Source organism: Equus asinus, chromosome 24 (assembly GCF_041296235.1).
Source record: "Equus asinus isolate D_3611 breed Donkey chromosome 24, EquAss-T2T_v2, whole genome shotgun sequence".
Lineage (NCBI taxonomy): Eukaryota > Metazoa > Chordata > Mammalia > Perissodactyla > Equidae > Equus > Equus asinus.
Window position 1 is genome coordinate 45,113,179 of NC_091813.1, and position 16,916 is coordinate 45,130,094.

At 40.8% G+C, this 16,916-nt stretch overlaps 1 protein-coding gene across 5 annotated transcripts in view; it reads right to left on the reverse strand.

Moving 5' to 3' along the window:
- Positions 1–4,992: 4,992 nt before the first annotated feature.
- Positions 4,993–16,916, reverse strand: part of AK9 (adenylate kinase 9) — a 124,184-nt gene continuing 112,260 nt past the window's right edge. For 4 of the 5 annotated variants that reach the window (XM_070496416.1, XM_070496417.1, XM_070496418.1 and 1 more), the window contains 8 exons: positions 15,605–15,751; positions 15,280–15,500; positions 11,131–11,327; positions 9,857–10,026; positions 9,551–9,649; positions 7,404–7,506; positions 6,309–6,423; positions 4,993–5,715 (listed from right to left, as the gene is read on the reverse strand). In XM_070496416.1, coding sequence (XP_070352517.1) covers positions 5,513–5,715; positions 6,309–6,423; positions 7,404–7,506; positions 9,551–9,649; positions 9,857–10,026; positions 11,131–11,327; positions 15,280–15,500; positions 15,605–15,751 — 1,255 coding nt within the window. In that variant the 3' untranslated portion in view covers positions 4,993–5,512. Of the gene's footprint in view, positions 5,716–6,308; positions 6,424–7,403; positions 7,507–9,550; positions 9,650–9,770; positions 10,027–11,130; positions 11,328–15,279; positions 15,501–15,604; positions 15,752–16,916 lie in introns of those variants that run through there. The other variant, XR_011497750.1, reaches the window with a different exon arrangement.

The following is a 16,916-nucleotide window of genomic DNA, read 5'->3' on the forward strand; positions in this document are numbered from 1 at the left end:
GGTGAGAATCTCAATTTTTATTTATTTCTCTAATTTTACCTGCCTTGATTCTAAAAGTTCCATTTAATTCAGATGTTACCCTTCTAAGAATTCTTCCCAGAACCACCCATAATTCAGGGTTCTCAGGCTTTGAGATATCCCTCTACTCAGGCCTTCATTTGTAAAAGCAAAAACAAACCAAAAATAGATAAAACAAAAAATCACCCACAACTAGACAGAGGCATGCGTAGGTAACATCTCTTTCTCATTCTTTCCCTGTCCCTGAACTCCTTCCTCTTCACCACTGAAGTTATGAAAGCTTTTAATAAATGCATTAAGAATAAAATGAAATATACATAATAAAACTGAAAATGTTAAAAAAAATAGTATTTATTACTTTGAGTTTTGAAGAATTTAAAACCACAGGTCACATTATATTCTGAAATGAATTCTAGGAGGCTTAAAGAATTAAATATAAACAGACACACACACACACACACCCAAAGTAGGAAAGAACAGAATAGAATACATAGTAAATCTCTGAAGATGGAAGAAATTTCAGAGCCTTAGAAAAGTATTCAATATCCTAAAAGAAAGATGAACAGGTCTTACTTTGGTGCCTAAAAAATAGGATTTATTTACTGAAAATACAAAGGGTTGATGTCTATATTGGTAAAGAACCCATACAAAACAATTTAAGAATACCCAGTGAGTAGAAGGGCAAAGGACATGAAGAAACAATTCACAAGAGAAGAAAGGCAAGTGGTGGCCACCATATGCAATAATGTTCGATATTGCTCTTAATTCAAATTAAAGCAAAAAGGTTCTGCTTTCCCCTCATTTATTCTTATGGGTCACAATTCCTATTACTAAACTTCCTTCCAAAATGGTTACAGCAATTCATACTGCTTCCAGGAGTGCCCAAGAGCACCAATTTTATTACTTCTTTCCTACCATTTGGCATTATCTTCTTAGATTTTTTAATTCATGCCCTTTCACCCAGTACTTTTATTTCCCAGAACTTGTATCAGGCTAATAATCCCAAATATGATGAAAAAAGGTTCATCACAGTATTTTAAAATATAGGACAATGGTACACAATCCAGCAATAGGAACGGTCAAATATAGTCTATCCACTTGATGGATCTGAGTGTAACCATTAAAAAAAAATGAAAGGAAGTACAAAATCCTTTCCTACTTTTCCACATTTCATTTACTGTAGTTATATTACTTTTTGTTTAGAAATTATGCTTGCACATTATTGTAAACAATCCACCAACTAGTATCCTGAATATGATGAAAGAATATTGTAACCAGTGTCCAGGGACCTTGAATTTCTTTCGGTCTGTCAAATGGGCACCATCTCTCCTCCCTGGGTGAAAGGATGCATTCCTTTAGTTGTAGTGAAAATGACGACTAGACAAGCCATGCAGAGGCACAGGCTGGTTGAAGCGTCTCGCTGGCGCTTGGATGGGCGCTGCCTCAGCCTCGTCCTGAAGCAGTCAGTCTGGGGCAGCGGCCTTGAGCATGAGGGCTGTGAGCCCCCAGTGAGCACCATGGGCTGCTCTCTCACTGCTGCACTCAGGGAAGAAACTCAGGGTCCCTGGACACCCAGTCAGAATATTCTTTCATCATTTTCGGGACACTAGTTGATGGATTATTTACAATAATAGGCAAGCATAATTTCTAAACAAAAAAGAGATTTCAATAAGAGGTTTTAAAAGGATGCATGTTCTACTTTTTCATTGCAGAAATGCCATTCTCCTTTCTTAGGGACACAGACCCCTTTGCTTAACTTGCTAAAGAAAACATAACTTGCAAACATTACAGGTGGGGTCTAAGCTCATGTAGGGGGTGTGGCTGGGGGGGATGTCTCAGGCTCCAAGGGAAAGATTTTCCTAAGAGTCTTCTATAATATTTTTATACTCTAAAGTACACACGCACATGTACACACAAGCTCGAGTACCAAAAGGACTCTGACCAATGAAATGCCCTAGGAACACTGACACCACTATGGTGGTTCCAAGATGGGCTCACAGTATGGGAGGTGGTAGGGAAGAGTAAAGCTCTGGAGTTGGGCTGATCAGGGTCTGAATCTGGATTCTGCTACTTATGTGATCTTGGTAAGAGACTCTTCTCAGGTGTATAAATACAATGTGTAAGAATTAAATGAGATAATGTACGCAAAGCCGGTAGTACACTAGCTGGCATATTGTGAACAGCCTGGAAATGGCAGCCTTGTCTGTAGCTATTCTAAACAGGGTTCCAGGTGTGACTAACCGTATTTACATTAGGGACCCGGCATTCCAGAGCTTTAAGCTACTCTGAGAAATTTGATTTCCCTCTCCCCAGCCAGTGCTCTCCCATCTGCTACGCTCTGGTACACAGATTTACTTGGGAGAAGAGACTGTGGAGAGAGGGGTGAAAAGGGAGAACCACATGGCATTTGGTCCCCTGCTCAGCTCAGGGACTAAATTTCTTCCTCTTCAGGAGAGAGGGGGCATTCACCTCACTTCTGTGCAGAACTCAGGGGCTTCAGAGCAACGATGGATGAGATGTTAGAGCTCAGAAGACTGCATTCTTGGGTTCGTAGAGTTCTCAGAGTGAAGCCATATTAGGGAACAAGATCCCCAGAAGATGGCAGATGTCCAGTGCGTGTGGACTTGCTCTGGAGCCTGTGAGGTACTCTCTGGAGACCCCCAGAAATACTTGGGGGTACTCTGCAGGGGCTACTGCCCTTCATAAAGGTGAGGGCACTCAAGCAATGAAGTTTGGGTTTAACTGCTAAGGGAAACTCCTCACATCCATCGACTGAGGCCTGCAGACATGTTAAGAACACAAGATTTCCATTTACCATAGGAAGACGGTATATTGAGTTATTAAGAACTGGGAATGGAAGAAGAGTGGGTGAGGACTTACATTGCTGGCGAAGCTTGGCAGCTACTGACAATTCTCAGTCTCCTGCAAAAGTACAGACTCAGCCGAGTGGTTAAGTTCACACGCTCCACTTTGGCAGCCCAGGGTTTCACTGATTCGGATCCTGGGTGCGGACAAGGTACCACTCATCAGGCCACACTGAGGCGGCATCCCACATGCCACAACTAGAAGGACCCACAGCTAGAATATACAACTATGTACTGGGGGGCTTTGGGGACAAGAAGAAGAAGAAGAAGAAGAAAAAAAAGACTGATAAAGGACCTTATCTCAGGTGCCAGTTTTCTTTTTTAGAGATTGGCATGGAGCTAACAACTGTTGCCAATCTTTTTTTTTTTTGAGGAAGATTAGCCCTGAGCTAACTGCTCCAATCCTCCTATTTTTGCTGAGGAAGACTGGCCCTGAGCTAACATCTGTGCCCATCTTCCTCTACTTTATATGTGGGACGCCTATCACAGCATGGCATGCCAAGTGGTGCCATGTCTGTACCCAGAATCCGAACCGGTGAACCTCGGGTAGCCAAAGCAGAACGTGTGAACTTAACCACTGGGCCACCAGGCCGGCCCCTGCCAATCTTTTTTTTTTTCCTACCTTTTCTCCCCAAATCCCCCCAGTACATAGTTGTATATTTTTTTTAGTTGTAGGTCCTTCTAGTTGTGGCATGTGGGATACCGCCTCAACATGGCTTGAAGAGCAGTGCCACGTCCTTGCCCAGGATCCGAACCGGTGAAACCCCGGGCCACTGAAGCGGAGCATGTGAACTTAACCACTCGGCCATGGGGCCAGTCCCAGGTGCCAATCTTTAAAAAAAAAAAAGCACAGCTTCATCTATGGGTTTATCAGCAACTGTTCAAAGGCTTTGGGGTTTATCCTAACTTTGACAATGGGCTTCTAGCTTTTGTTTAAAAATTATTTTATTGTGAAATATATCATACAAAATATATATAAAACAGGCTTCTAGTTTATGTAATTAACATTGTTGAAATTATAGGGATCAAAGACATGAATGAACCTGGAGGGCATGATGCTGAGTGAAATAAGCCAGATAGAGAAAGACAAGTACTATACAGTGTCACTTATATGTGGAATCTAAAAAAAAAACGTTGAAGGGCTGGCCCGGTGGCCCAGTGGTTAAGTTTGCATCTTCTGCTTTGGTGGCCTAGGGTTCCCTGGTTGGGATCCTAGATGCGGACATGGCACTGCTTGTCAAGCCAAGCTGTGGCAGGCGTCCCACATATAAAGTAGAGGAAGATGGGCACAGATGTTAGCTCAGGGCCAGTCTTCCTCAGCAAAAAGAGGAGGATTGGTGGCAGATGTTGGCTCAGGGCTAATGTTCCCCCCGCCCCCCCAAAAAATGTTGAACTCACAGAAGCAGAGAGTAGGATGGTGGTTGCCAGGGGCTTGGGGAGTGGGAGAAATGGGGAAAGGTTGGGCAAAGGGTACAAACTTTCAGTTATCTGATGAATAAATTCTGAGGATCTAACATAGAGCATGGTGACCATAGTTAATAATTCTGTATTGTATACTTCAAATCTGCTAACAGAGTGTGGTTCTTAAGCCTTCTCACTATGTGCACAGACATGGGCACACAAAAAATAACTATGTGGGGTGATGGATGTGTCAATTAACTTAACTGTGATAAGCATTTCATGATGTGTACTTATATCAAAACCATCACTTTGTACACTTTAAACATATATAATTTTATTGGTCAATTATACCTTAATAAAGCTGGGAGAAAAGGGCTAAATCACTCATTTTAGAGATTAAGAAACAAAAGCTCAGAGATTTACCCAAGATTATACAATTAATGGTAGTATTTTTTATTTTTTAAAGAGCTAATCTTGTTATTTCACTTTTTAGACTTCTTAATACTACTGAAAAGTTGATAATCTTATTTTTTAAATTTCATTCAAATTTGATTTAGTAAGTTTTCCTCTAGCTTATACTCTTGATAACGTCATATGATAAGACTCTAGATTTTATCCTTCTCAAAACTCCAGGTGATTTCTAATTATAAAATAATGTGTAAAGCATGCTTCTTTAAATACTTAAGAAAAAGAAAAGAGACAGCTGTTTAGTTATCTTGAAATCCATTTATTCTGCTTGGAAACAAAGTGTCTTATGTTCATGAAGTTTACAAACATCTCCTTATGTTCAAAATGTAACCAATATTTCCCTTTTATTTATACCAATGTGAATTTTGTTTCTTGAAGCTTTCTAACATTTCCTGAGCAATTTTCTGTAAGAGAGACTGACTTTTCTACTGAAAATATCAGAAAGGAAAATGAATAACAGATTTATTAAGTAAAATAAGTTACCTAAATATTCTAAAGGGAATTCTAAATAGAATAGCTATTTTGTGAAAGCCTCAAAGTCGAGGCAAAGAGCGATAAACTTTAAAATCTTATTAAAACTTATGCTTACAGATGAGCACTCCTTCCTGGCTGGCAGAGCTTTGAGTCCATTTGAGGTCTGGCAGCCGTGGTAACATCACTCAGGAGGGAAAAGTACATCAGGGAGGGCCAGATTTTCAGTCTGTTGCCTTCTGTCCCTTTCAGATAACTCTTGAGATCCTGGTTGCGGTTACCCGAGCAAATTACCCATTCACTGGGTCTGTATTTCTCAGAGAGAGAAAAGTCTGTAATTTATGATCAAAGTCAATGGCTCTGAATTGAGGTTCCTTGTATTTTCTGGTCATCTTGGCACCCAGATATGTGATGAGCTCACATCTCTCCATAAACTGTTCCATCTTCCTCTTATACTTTTTTCTTGTATATTCAGAACCTTTGGGATTAAAAGCTGTAGAAAATGTCACAGAACTGTGAATGTTTTCTGTGAGGTTAGTGAATCATTAAATTACAGAGAAAGAGAACTGTGTGTGTGATTGTGCTGAGAAGATAGCCAAATCCCAAATAAGATTTGGGGATTATTCTATTTTAGATCATAATCGCCTCTATTCACCCTCCTGTATGGCATGGATTATTGAGAGCTGACTGTATTACTCATAGTCCCAGCTTTAAAAACTAGAAATTCAGTTTTATTATTATTATTTTGCTGAGGAAGATTCTCCCTGAGCTAACATCTGTGTCAATCTTCCTCTATTTTGTATGTGGGTCGCTGCCACAGCATGGCTGCTGATGAGTGCTGTAGGTCCGTGCCTGGGAACTGAACCTGGGCCGCCAAAGTAGAGCATGCTAACCACTAGGCAACAGGGCCAGCCTCTCAGTTTTATTATTTTTGTTAAAATATTTGCTACCAACATACACACACACACACACACACACACACAATGCAAGAAATCAACCCAGATCAACAAGCTCATCCTATTTATCACATATATTATAATTAATGTTAAACTAGTTCTGAGTAGCATATCACTAAAAAAGACATACCTTTTAGGTGAAATGCTATATAGAGCAGCGCAGATCTCTTTATACTCAAGAAGGGGAATTTGGGCTTTAAGCATCCTGCTGAATTCATTGCCTTGATCAGAGATGTTGCAATACCCTACAGGCGGGGAACAATTTAAGTCAGGCATATATTTGAACTTCATTTCTTTTCCTAGTGGCAAATAGATAAAGAGACAATTCTTTGCCTCAAATAGCCTCTTGGGGTTGGAGATGGGGTTTATAAAGATGGTTAGATGACCACTTAGCTAACAGGAAATGCAAAATACCTTTGATTAGGAAAAAAATGAAAATTACAAATTGGCTTAGTGCCAACTAGGTGATGGCTACATGGGCCTCATTACACAATTCTATTTTTGTACGTTTGACATTTTCCCTAATAAAAAAGTAAAAAAGAAAGAAGGGGCCACTGGGCTTTGAGTTGTCTTGGCCCATCTCTGCTTCCATTGCTAGGGACTGGGCAGACTGCTTCCCACCATCAGGACCCTTGGCCACCTGACAAGCAATTCTAGAGAGCACAGTTACCAGTGCAGCTGTGAAAGAAGGTGGGAGGCCTGCCTGATGCAACTCGGCCTTTAGGAGAATACTCCTCGCTGGGTGAGCCTCATTGTGCCTTTTGATAGTAAACCACACTGAAGGCTAACCATCTAGGTGAGTTGAAAAAAACAAAGCGGTTAAGAAACGTATAAAATTGTGCCCTGAGCATTTATTTTATAGGATTTTTTAAAAAAGGTTTTTTAAAATAGTAGTTGGCTACTGGTAAGTTTTAGAAATAAAATGTGACTTGAGCAGAAAGTTTCATCTGGATTTGGGGCAAAATACGGGTTTGGTGGTTCAGCTGTAGTGACACTGCGACTCAATTCCAGTGCGGGTATTTGGGACTTCGCTATGGAAGCAGGGGCTTTTCCCGTATTTTATTTTCACAACCGCCCGTAAACGAAAAAGCTTAAGAGTGGATTTGCAGCTTAAAATCAGAAAACTCTGCCTTGAGTTACATTGTTACCAAGATAAAAACTATTGTTAAAGAAGAGATCGTTGTACTCTTGTGCTATATAATCATAGAAAATCATGTCACGGAACCTGTTCCAGATATCCTGGCAAAGGAAGGCTAGTAAGATGTATCGGTTCCTTTAACGGTGGAAGTTTGTTTGGAAGCTTCTGATTCCAGTACTTCAGTGGCGACCTAAGAACGCAAAGTTCATTAGATGGATGCTCACAAATGTACTCACGTGTGTCCACAGGAATGTATGCATACAAGAGACAACTAAAAGGTAAAGTTCACTACCTGCTTTTTCTCCCCTGGAGAAAATGATACAAGTGGAAAGACCCGGCTCCTAGGAATTCATGACCACCATCTTCGCTTGGGTCCCCAGCCCTGGTCACTTATTCTGTTTTCTTATTTTTCACAGCAACTATGTAAAACTTTATTCTCTTCAAACTTCTAACTCTCCCACCACCCCCTACACAGGTGCATGCTATATAAAGAGAAACCATCAGAGCGGAACTTCCTCAACTGCTCCTCACAAGTAAAGCCGCACACAGGTTCCTCTTTCCATGGCAGAGCTTACTTCCCATCCAAGATCAGTTTCCTCTGTACTCTGGATCCCCACTCCACCCTCTCTCCAGGCATCTTACTATAGCACTTTCTCTCTCCCCCTCACCTTTGGCATTTCCCTCTTTACTGCATCCTTCCCAGGCATCTGCGTTTAAACAAGCTCATACCTCCCTCACGTAAAAACAAAAAAAAAAAAAGAAAAAGGAAAAACCACCCGCACTCCTTCCTCTATCCCTTCCAGCCGCTAATGTCTTTTCTTTTTTTACAGTTAAATTTCTTCAAACAGTGAGCGTCACAGGAGACCACAACTACTGCACAAATTCCATCTACAGATGCGATTCGATCCACATAAGATTTTTAAAAAAATTTGAATCGGTTACAAATGTTTAAAAATTAGGAAAATTTAAAAAGAAATTTGGTTTTCAATTTCTTGTGACAACGGAAATGTCCGGTAGCAGATGAGCGGCTGCTGCCCGCTTTAGTTGGGGCATGCGCAGTCCAGTTTGCCACAGTCCCCACCACTTCCTCCGTTTCACACCCAACCTGCTTCCCTCCCATCCTTTACCTTCTTGGCTGCTGTAGGCGTCTGTGTTTGTAACCTCTGGACTACAGGCAAGGTCTTAATTTCCTCGCCTCTCATCCACTCCTTGGCATTCTGAAATTGGCTTCCACTCACCTCACTCTAATGAAACCATTCTTGCCAAAATCACTAATGACCTGTTATAACCTAAGTCCGACACGCTTTTCAGCTCTTGTCTCGTTTCACCTCTAAGCAGCATTTAAACCTTTGGCCAAGCCATCCCAGACACTTTCTCTCCCCTTCTCCTCCCCAGAGCCTCTCCCTCCTGGCTCCCCTTTCACCTCTTTGTGGGTTCTTCTTTTTCATCCTCCCTTGCAAGGCCTTCTTCTGACATTCATGTATTGGTGTTTCTCAGGACTTGGTCCTAAGCCCGCTCCTTTCCCCACACCACTCTTCATGGGGGAACCCCATCATGCTGTATTATTTGGGACAGGGTCACTCCAACAGCCTCATAACTGGTATTCCTGCTCCAATCCACTATCAACACTCCGATGATGGTCTCTCTCCAAAGTAAATTTGATTATAACACTGGAAACCAATCAATGTATTCATACTGCCCTTCAGATCAAGTCCAAATGATTGATGGTGATTTTACTTGGCCTTCTGCATTCTGGCCCTGCTCACCATCTCCAGCCTCACCTCTTGCTCCTTCCCCTCTCCACATCACACCTAGCCATGCTGAATTTCTTGCAGTTGTGTGATTCCCTGGGCCAGGTTTGTTTGTGGGTTCCTCTGCTTGGAACCTGCTCCTCTTTCCCTTCGTCTAGGCAATTCCCACTCCCCCTTCAGGCCGTCCCCCAACAGATAATTCACTCAGACTTTTGGGTTAGACTTCCCCAGAACTCCTGGCATTTTCCCATCCTAAACCCCATCACATTCTGTTGTTATCAGGTCCTTAAAGTCTCTCTTACCCAGGAGCCTCAGGCTTTGGGACATAAGGGACCAGGCTTTGTTCACCATCATATATGTATGTATACATATGTGGATATGGGTATGCGTGTATGTGTGTGTGTGTGTGTATACACACACATATATATCCCAGCATGGTGCATTGAACATAGAAGATATTCAATAAATAATGAATGGTCTTACCGCAAAAATTTCTGGAGTTTTTCTCTGCTCTCACAAATATATATACGATCACGATATTCTAAAGCATAGTTAATGTCACCAGGTACCAGGGCTTCATATCTGAAAGAGAAATATATACTGTATAATTAATATGCAGTACTGTGTAAATAAAATGTCAAAAAAATTTCATTTTTCTATCTATGCACCTCAAATAGAACATTTTCAGTTAAACAATAGCGACCTTTTGAGCAGATGTTAAGATTATCATATGAAGGCTTATTCTGGGTGGAGACGTCCTCCTGTGCTTGCACAAGGGCTAGGACTTGCCTTTGTCTCCCATCCTCATAGGTTACTGGACAGTAGCCCTGGAGCTCAGCGCACTTGGGAAATCGGCTCTTCAGCTCTGACAGCGTCAGCCTCTTGGGGATCATGTCGGCCGATGGGAGCGCGTGAGGTGCTAATGGAGGCACATACAATTCTGGGTTCTCCAAAAATTTCTATTAAAAAAGGGTTACAGCAACAAGACTGTTTACAACAGGAATACTAGGCCAATCAAACATCCATTGAGGCTGTCCTGCCACTCTCCCCATTTCCAGTAGCAATGTTCTGTCCTTCACGCCATCTGAGAGCTGCTTTCTGCACTCCAATAACTCCTTCCCTGTCTGGAAGTTCCCTTATAGTAATACTTGCAAGTAACTGCATCTAAGGAAGGTCTCTCCTAATCTCATTTGCTCACTCACTCACTCACCCATTCATACAAAAACTATTTGTTGAGCTCCCACTATGTGCCAGGCACTGGAGGGTACATGGTCACCTGCCCACCTGTCATTAACTAGTTGGCAGCTCTTTGGCAGGTGTGTTAATTCTCCAGCTCCAGTGATCCCTCTGTAAAGTGGAGGGGGCAGACCAGATACACGATCTCTAATGCCACTTCCAGTTTTAAAATTCTGTGATCATCACTTCAATAAGCAGGAAGAAATAAATGCCTTTTTGATAAAAGTGATCAAACATTTTAATTCTTCAGAGGAAAAGAAATGTTCAGAGGCATCTGATTAGTTTTCAGAACTACCAACCTTTTCATATCATCAAATTATGACATCGTAATATCAGAACAAATCTACATCCTGTTCCACTAGACAGAAATAGAAGGTTTACGGGGAGTTCTAGTGATAGAAAAAATCTTAAAGCGCAAGAGACATAAGTCAGCTCTTGCTTCATTTCCACTGACTTTGACTTCCCTTCTGCACCCTTGGAGCTGAATTGCCTGGATGCCCACCTGTGGGCTGAGCATCTCATCTCATCAATACCTCTCATCCGTTAGTGGGGCTCACAGCTGGGTCGCCCTACCTGTGAAACTGGCCCAGGCCGAAGGCCCATCACTGACCCTGGACTTCTGCTCTGTGCCAAAATACATCTTGGGATGCAGTCTCAGGACTGGCCACTGAGTGGCCTCATTGGTCCCAGTGTCATAGGTTCCAATAACGGGCCACCTGGTCCTAGTTCCCAGGTGTTCCCAGCGCGCCCACCCCTTCCTGTTTGATGAATTCGGAGACAGGCATTTGCTTTCCCTAGCAAGTGTTTGGCGTTAGGAACAAACTTACGTTTAGTTTTTCCCGAGAACTCATTTTATAATAGTGCCCTCTGAACTCTGCTGCAAATTCCAAGGACTCAGTTACAGAGCAATCAACTAATTCATGTGATTCTGCCAGGCTGACAGGGCAGAACTGTTCAAATTCACCCAGGCGAGAAATCAGTTCTTGAGGCGTGATGCATAACCTGTCAATGCAGGCGGCTTTTCCTAGGATTAACAAAGGAACTACTATTATATATATTTTTTCATAGGAAACACAATAATTTTTAAAATTAAAATGATTTCAATCACACAAGCACTATACAAATGCATACACCCTGTAAAATTCCCAACAATAGAGTAAAAAGTAAAAATTTCTCTTCACAGCTCTGTCTTCTCAATCCAACATCCCTCCTGAGAGGTAATCACTATTGCGTTTGTCTCCTTTTCAGACATTTTCTATACATTTGCATATACACAGGTATGTTGTTTTGCATATAGGATGCTTATGCCACTATACTGTAAACATTAGTCTGCAACTTGCTTTTATCCATTAGTTATGGTCTTTGACATCTTTCTGTATCAGTTTATACATTTATCTAATCCTTTTTAATTGATGCATAGTATTCCACTGCACAAATATACACATAGTTTATGTATGTTCTGTTACACGTTATATTAAATGTTTAACCATTTATCTGTTGATAAATGTTTTAATAGTTTTTCATTCTTAGTTATTATAAGCTATATATATGTATATACACATAGCCACTCATACACACACACATAAATTTGCTGTATATTTTTAAATTTCCTATGGAATAGATTTCAGGAAGTACAAATAGTTTGCTGACATGATGTTACTGACACAAATCTCTGCCTGCGCCCAACGCCCCCCAAGAGAAGGGAAGCACATTTATCCAAGAGTGACTAGGTTTACCCCAAAGAGTCTATTTTACAAAGAAAAAGCCCAAGTTCCCTCAACGGGAAAGTTTAAGAGCGTTCTCCCCAATACTCCACTGGAGTGGGGACTCCAAAGCAGTACGAGATGTTATAGAAAATAAAATGACTTTCTTAATACATCTTAGTTATAATGAGTGAATTTTGATCCCAGTATACTTTGTTAATGGTCCCTTTCACCAGTGAAAAGTTTTACCTTTTTAAAAAATTATTATTATGCCTAGGAAGCTCTTAAATTGATTATAAAATTGTGAAGTATAAATCATACTTTGGTTTGTTATGTGACAGCATAAACAGAACATTTATCCTTAGGAATTAAAGTGATGTGTCTATAAGCCAAGGAATGCAGAGAATTGCCGGCAAGACTGGAAGCTAAGAGAAAGTCATGGGACAGAATCTTCCCTGGAGCCTTCAGAGAGAGGATGGCCCTGCCAACACCGTGATTTTGAGCTTCTAGCCTCCAGAACTGTGAGAGAATACGTTTCTGTTGTTTAAACCATCCAGTTCGTGGTACTTTGTTACAGCAGCCTTGGGAAACTAAAACAGTTACCAAAAAACCCCTGTGACTTCTGTCTTTTGGCATTCTTTCTTTCTTGCCTTGTCAGCTTGTTCACTTGATAAGCAAGCCGCCATGTTGGAAAGGTCCATACGGCAAGGAACTCAAGGTGGCCTCTGTCCACCAGCCAGCAAGGAACTGATGGTCTCAGTCTAACAACCCTTAAGGAATGAAATTTTGTCAACACACTTGAGTGAGGACGATAGTGGATTCTTCACACTGCCTTCAGATGAGACCATAGTCGTGTCCAACACCTTGATTGTAACCTTGTGAGAGACCCTGAAGCAGAGGACCCAGTTAAACTGTGCCTGGATTCCTGACCCATAGAAACTGGGAGTGTGTGTGTGTGTTGTTTTAAGCTGCTAAGTTGTGGAATAATTTGTTATGCAGCAATAGATAAATTAATACACTATTCCATCTGCTGTTTATGACAGATAAAAAGGCTGAGAAGCCCCAATATTCCTTTCCTACAAAGAATATTATACTACTATAATACTACAGTGGTAAAATATTATTATTCTAAACTATTACAACGTACATTACTATGGTATAATAATATATAGCATTATTAAAGTATCCAGCATTATGTAGTGCTATAATATTACACTACGTGGTACTATATTATTATAGTCCCAGATTGCTCTTTAGCTCTGATGTGCTGAGCCTCACTAATCCTGACATGTTTAGTGACAGGGTAATTTAGAATCACATGGCTTCAAGTCCTAAAATATACTCATATATCTCTTTTTCTGATTCTTGGGATATTCTTGATGACATCTGGCAATGTCTGTATGTCCCTTTCTGCAATGGGCAGAACAGGAATCGCTTAATCTTCTAGCCCTGACCTTGCCCCATCTCATTAGTAGGAGTAAACTGTGGCCCTCTGATAGGGGAGGATCATTTGAACAGCATACAAAGGAAATGTAGAATGAAAAAATCAAAACTAAATTCAAACAATCAGATCCAGGCTAGATTATCAGGTGGAAAGGGAAGCAGAAGAGCAACAGGGCAGACTTCAGTTAGATTCAATTATTCAAGGCAGGGGCAAGTATATATGGCATAATGTCCCGGCTGCACTGGGGCCTCATCCAGACTCCTCTTCAGGGCTTCTGCACCTGTCTCCCAGTTGTTGGGAACATTGGTGCTGATGGCTCACAGCTGCATGAGAATTATCCCTCTATCACTGGTTATACCTCCTCCCAGAGTGACCTGTGGTCAATGATAGGTCAATGGAGGGATAGAGAGCCTGGCCCCCTCTCCTCAATCAGGGAAATTTTGAAGGTCCATCCCAGCTCCAGGGCTTCCCTCTAGGATCTGATGAGACTTCTGTTTCCACCACTCTGCAGGTTCGTTACTCCCTCTGCCCAATTCTACATCCTCACACCCCCACTGCTGTATCTCCTGATTAGGGTTGCCAGATAAAATAGAGGACGCCCAGTTAAGTTTGAATTTCAGATAAATAATGAATAGCTTTTGGTGTATGTCCCATGCAATATTTGAGATACACTTATATTAAAAAGTTACTCATTGTTTATCTGAAATTCAAATTTAACTGGGCATCCTGTAATTTTATTTGCTAAATCTGGCAACTCTACTCTGGAGAGTGCTTCCTGATAAAGCTTCTGCACACAACCTTTCATCATAAGTCTGTTTCCAGGGAACTCAGTCTAAGACAGGGAGGGCGAAATAGGGTAACAGGAAGACGAATGAGACACAAGTTTTGCTTTCAAAGTCTGCTGTGGAATGTTTTACTAGAGTGATGCTATCCAAAACTTATTGGGAGTATGTTCCCAAAAACTTAATTCTCTCTTTCCTCTCACTCTTATCTTCCTGACTTGTAATCCTCAGGTGCAAACAAATTCCCAATTTGCACACAAACAGGAACCAGAGATACTGGTAAGGCCCAAATAATGAAGCAAACCAAGATTCAATGTTGCAATTATTATCAGAATCCTCATTGCATTTTCCCTTGTACAAGATTCTTAGTCATGTTGCTCCCTCATACCTCATTATATCTTCTCTGTAGTTTCCAAAGTTAAACAAAGTCATTAAACAGATGTCTGTGAGAACCCTACAGATAAATTTTGGAGTTATCACTCTTTTCAGAGATATCAGTTGTAGACAAGTTTGTGTATTTTTGGAAGAAAATCAAGAAACTTATAGGAATGTGTAATCAAACCTTTTCTTTCATAGATTCCAAATATAGATTAAAAGACATTTTACATTCAAGTTTAATTTTTTTATTTCTGTAATACCATAATGAATGTAAATAGTAAAAGTAACTTTAATTCTAGATTCCTAAACAAAATTTTGCCAAGTGTCACTCCACAGACCATTGCCCTTGTATTACTACCATTCTTGAAACTAGCATTCTTGAAACTAGTTGGACCAAACACTGTAAACTCTTATAGTGAGAGACCATGTACCATTTTTATGTGCTAGGTTCACTCAGGCATTCAATAAGTGATAGCTTGAGCAGAAGCAGTCATTTATTAGAACCAATACACATGCCCGTGATAATTGGACAGTACCATATATTTAAAATATTGATTAAGACCGTGGGACCAAATGCTGAAATTGAATGAATTATGGTAACATGAGTTAGGCATGTATAGACTTCAAATTCATATTTCATTATATTTTAACAGTTAAATGTTTTCTTACCTGCTTTTATTCTTTCCAGGTATATCTGCAAATATTTATTCACCATTTGAATTTTCTTAATGACTTCATTCCAGACCCACCATTTGCTGTGAAACCCATCAATCACATACCAGTTCTGATGTTGTTCTTGATAATATTTCCTAATCTCAACAATATTTTTGTGATGCTTTGCATTTTTGATGGCTATAATCTGCGTGCTGTTGTGCAATGGATAAGGCAAACTAAGAGAGGAACAGAGAAGGAATGGAAAAAGCTGTTAAAAACATACTTTTTTTCTGGATGATTAAAGTTCATTCCTTTATCATTGTTTCCTCACATACATTACCTTTGTTCCTTTTTTTTTTCGAGGAGCAATCTTTTGAAAATCTCCTTAGAAGGCACATCCAACTCAAAGATGATCATGGGAATGATTGCCCTAGCTTCCAAGAGACTCATTTGATATTTAGTTACAGGGTATCCATCAATGACAACACTAACAAGGAGAAACATAAAAATAAAAATTCCATATTTCTTTTCTCTCACACCTTTCTCTCTGTCTTCTAGAACCAGTTCATCTCTATAGGAGTAGCCCCATGCTCTGCCTTATGTAACTTGATGTATCTTCTTTTGGTTTGTCATCTTTCTTGCTATATATTTTTTATTATTTTTTATTTTTTGGTGAGGAAGATGGGGTCTGAGCTAACATCTATTGCCAGTCTTCCTCTTTTTGCTTTTGGAAGATTGGTGATGAGCTGACATCTCTGCTAATCTTCTTCTATTTTGTATGTGGGACGCCACCACAGCATGGCTTGATGAGCAGTGTGTAGGTCCACACCCAGGATGCAAACTCAGGAACCCTGAGCCACTGAAGCAGAGTGCATGAACTTAACCACTATGCCACTGGGCTGGCCCCCATTTCTACATTTTTAACCTCAGTCAGCCCAAAAGCCAGGAGGAGGGCAGCATACATATGTGTACAGTCCTGAATTCATACTCTTAGCATCATAGAACTAGGTTTTGGCAGAATCTGAGAGAGAACACATGTAATAACTTGAACATTGTGTTATCCAATTGGTGCTATTATTCTAAGCATGAAAACAGAGGAAAGAACATAAGTTTCATAGGCAAACAGACTTAGATTTGAAACCTGGTTTGAGAGCCTCAGTTTTCAGTAAAATAGGGGAAATGATATTTAACCCTTAGAGTTGTCTTAAGTATTGTAGACCAGGTATGTAAAGCAACTGGAACAGGGCCTGGCACAATGTAGTATCTTAGCAAGAGATTAAGAAAATAAGGGAGAAATTGTGTTCTAGCGTGCTTTTGCAGTAAAGCTCTGTGAGGAGGCTGGGGTGTGGGAAGGGGGCATGGGGAGTTGGTGAGGGGAGCCCTGTGATGTCTGGGAAAGAATCATTTCCTCAAGCTCCGTCAAGCCCCTCAGCAGAAATGATGGAGAATTTAAGTTAGTCCAACAGGCTGAGATAATGAGAGTGTTACTACCAAATTGAGAGGAGGAATAAAGGCTGTCAGCAAATTCTGGGCGGAAAGTCAAGAAACTCACTCTGAGTGACCGCGCATGCTGGCTGATGGTCACCAGGAAGGGCTGGTTTGGACTAAGTCACAGGATGCCTTCTCTCAATGCTATCCAGCCACGTCTCTAG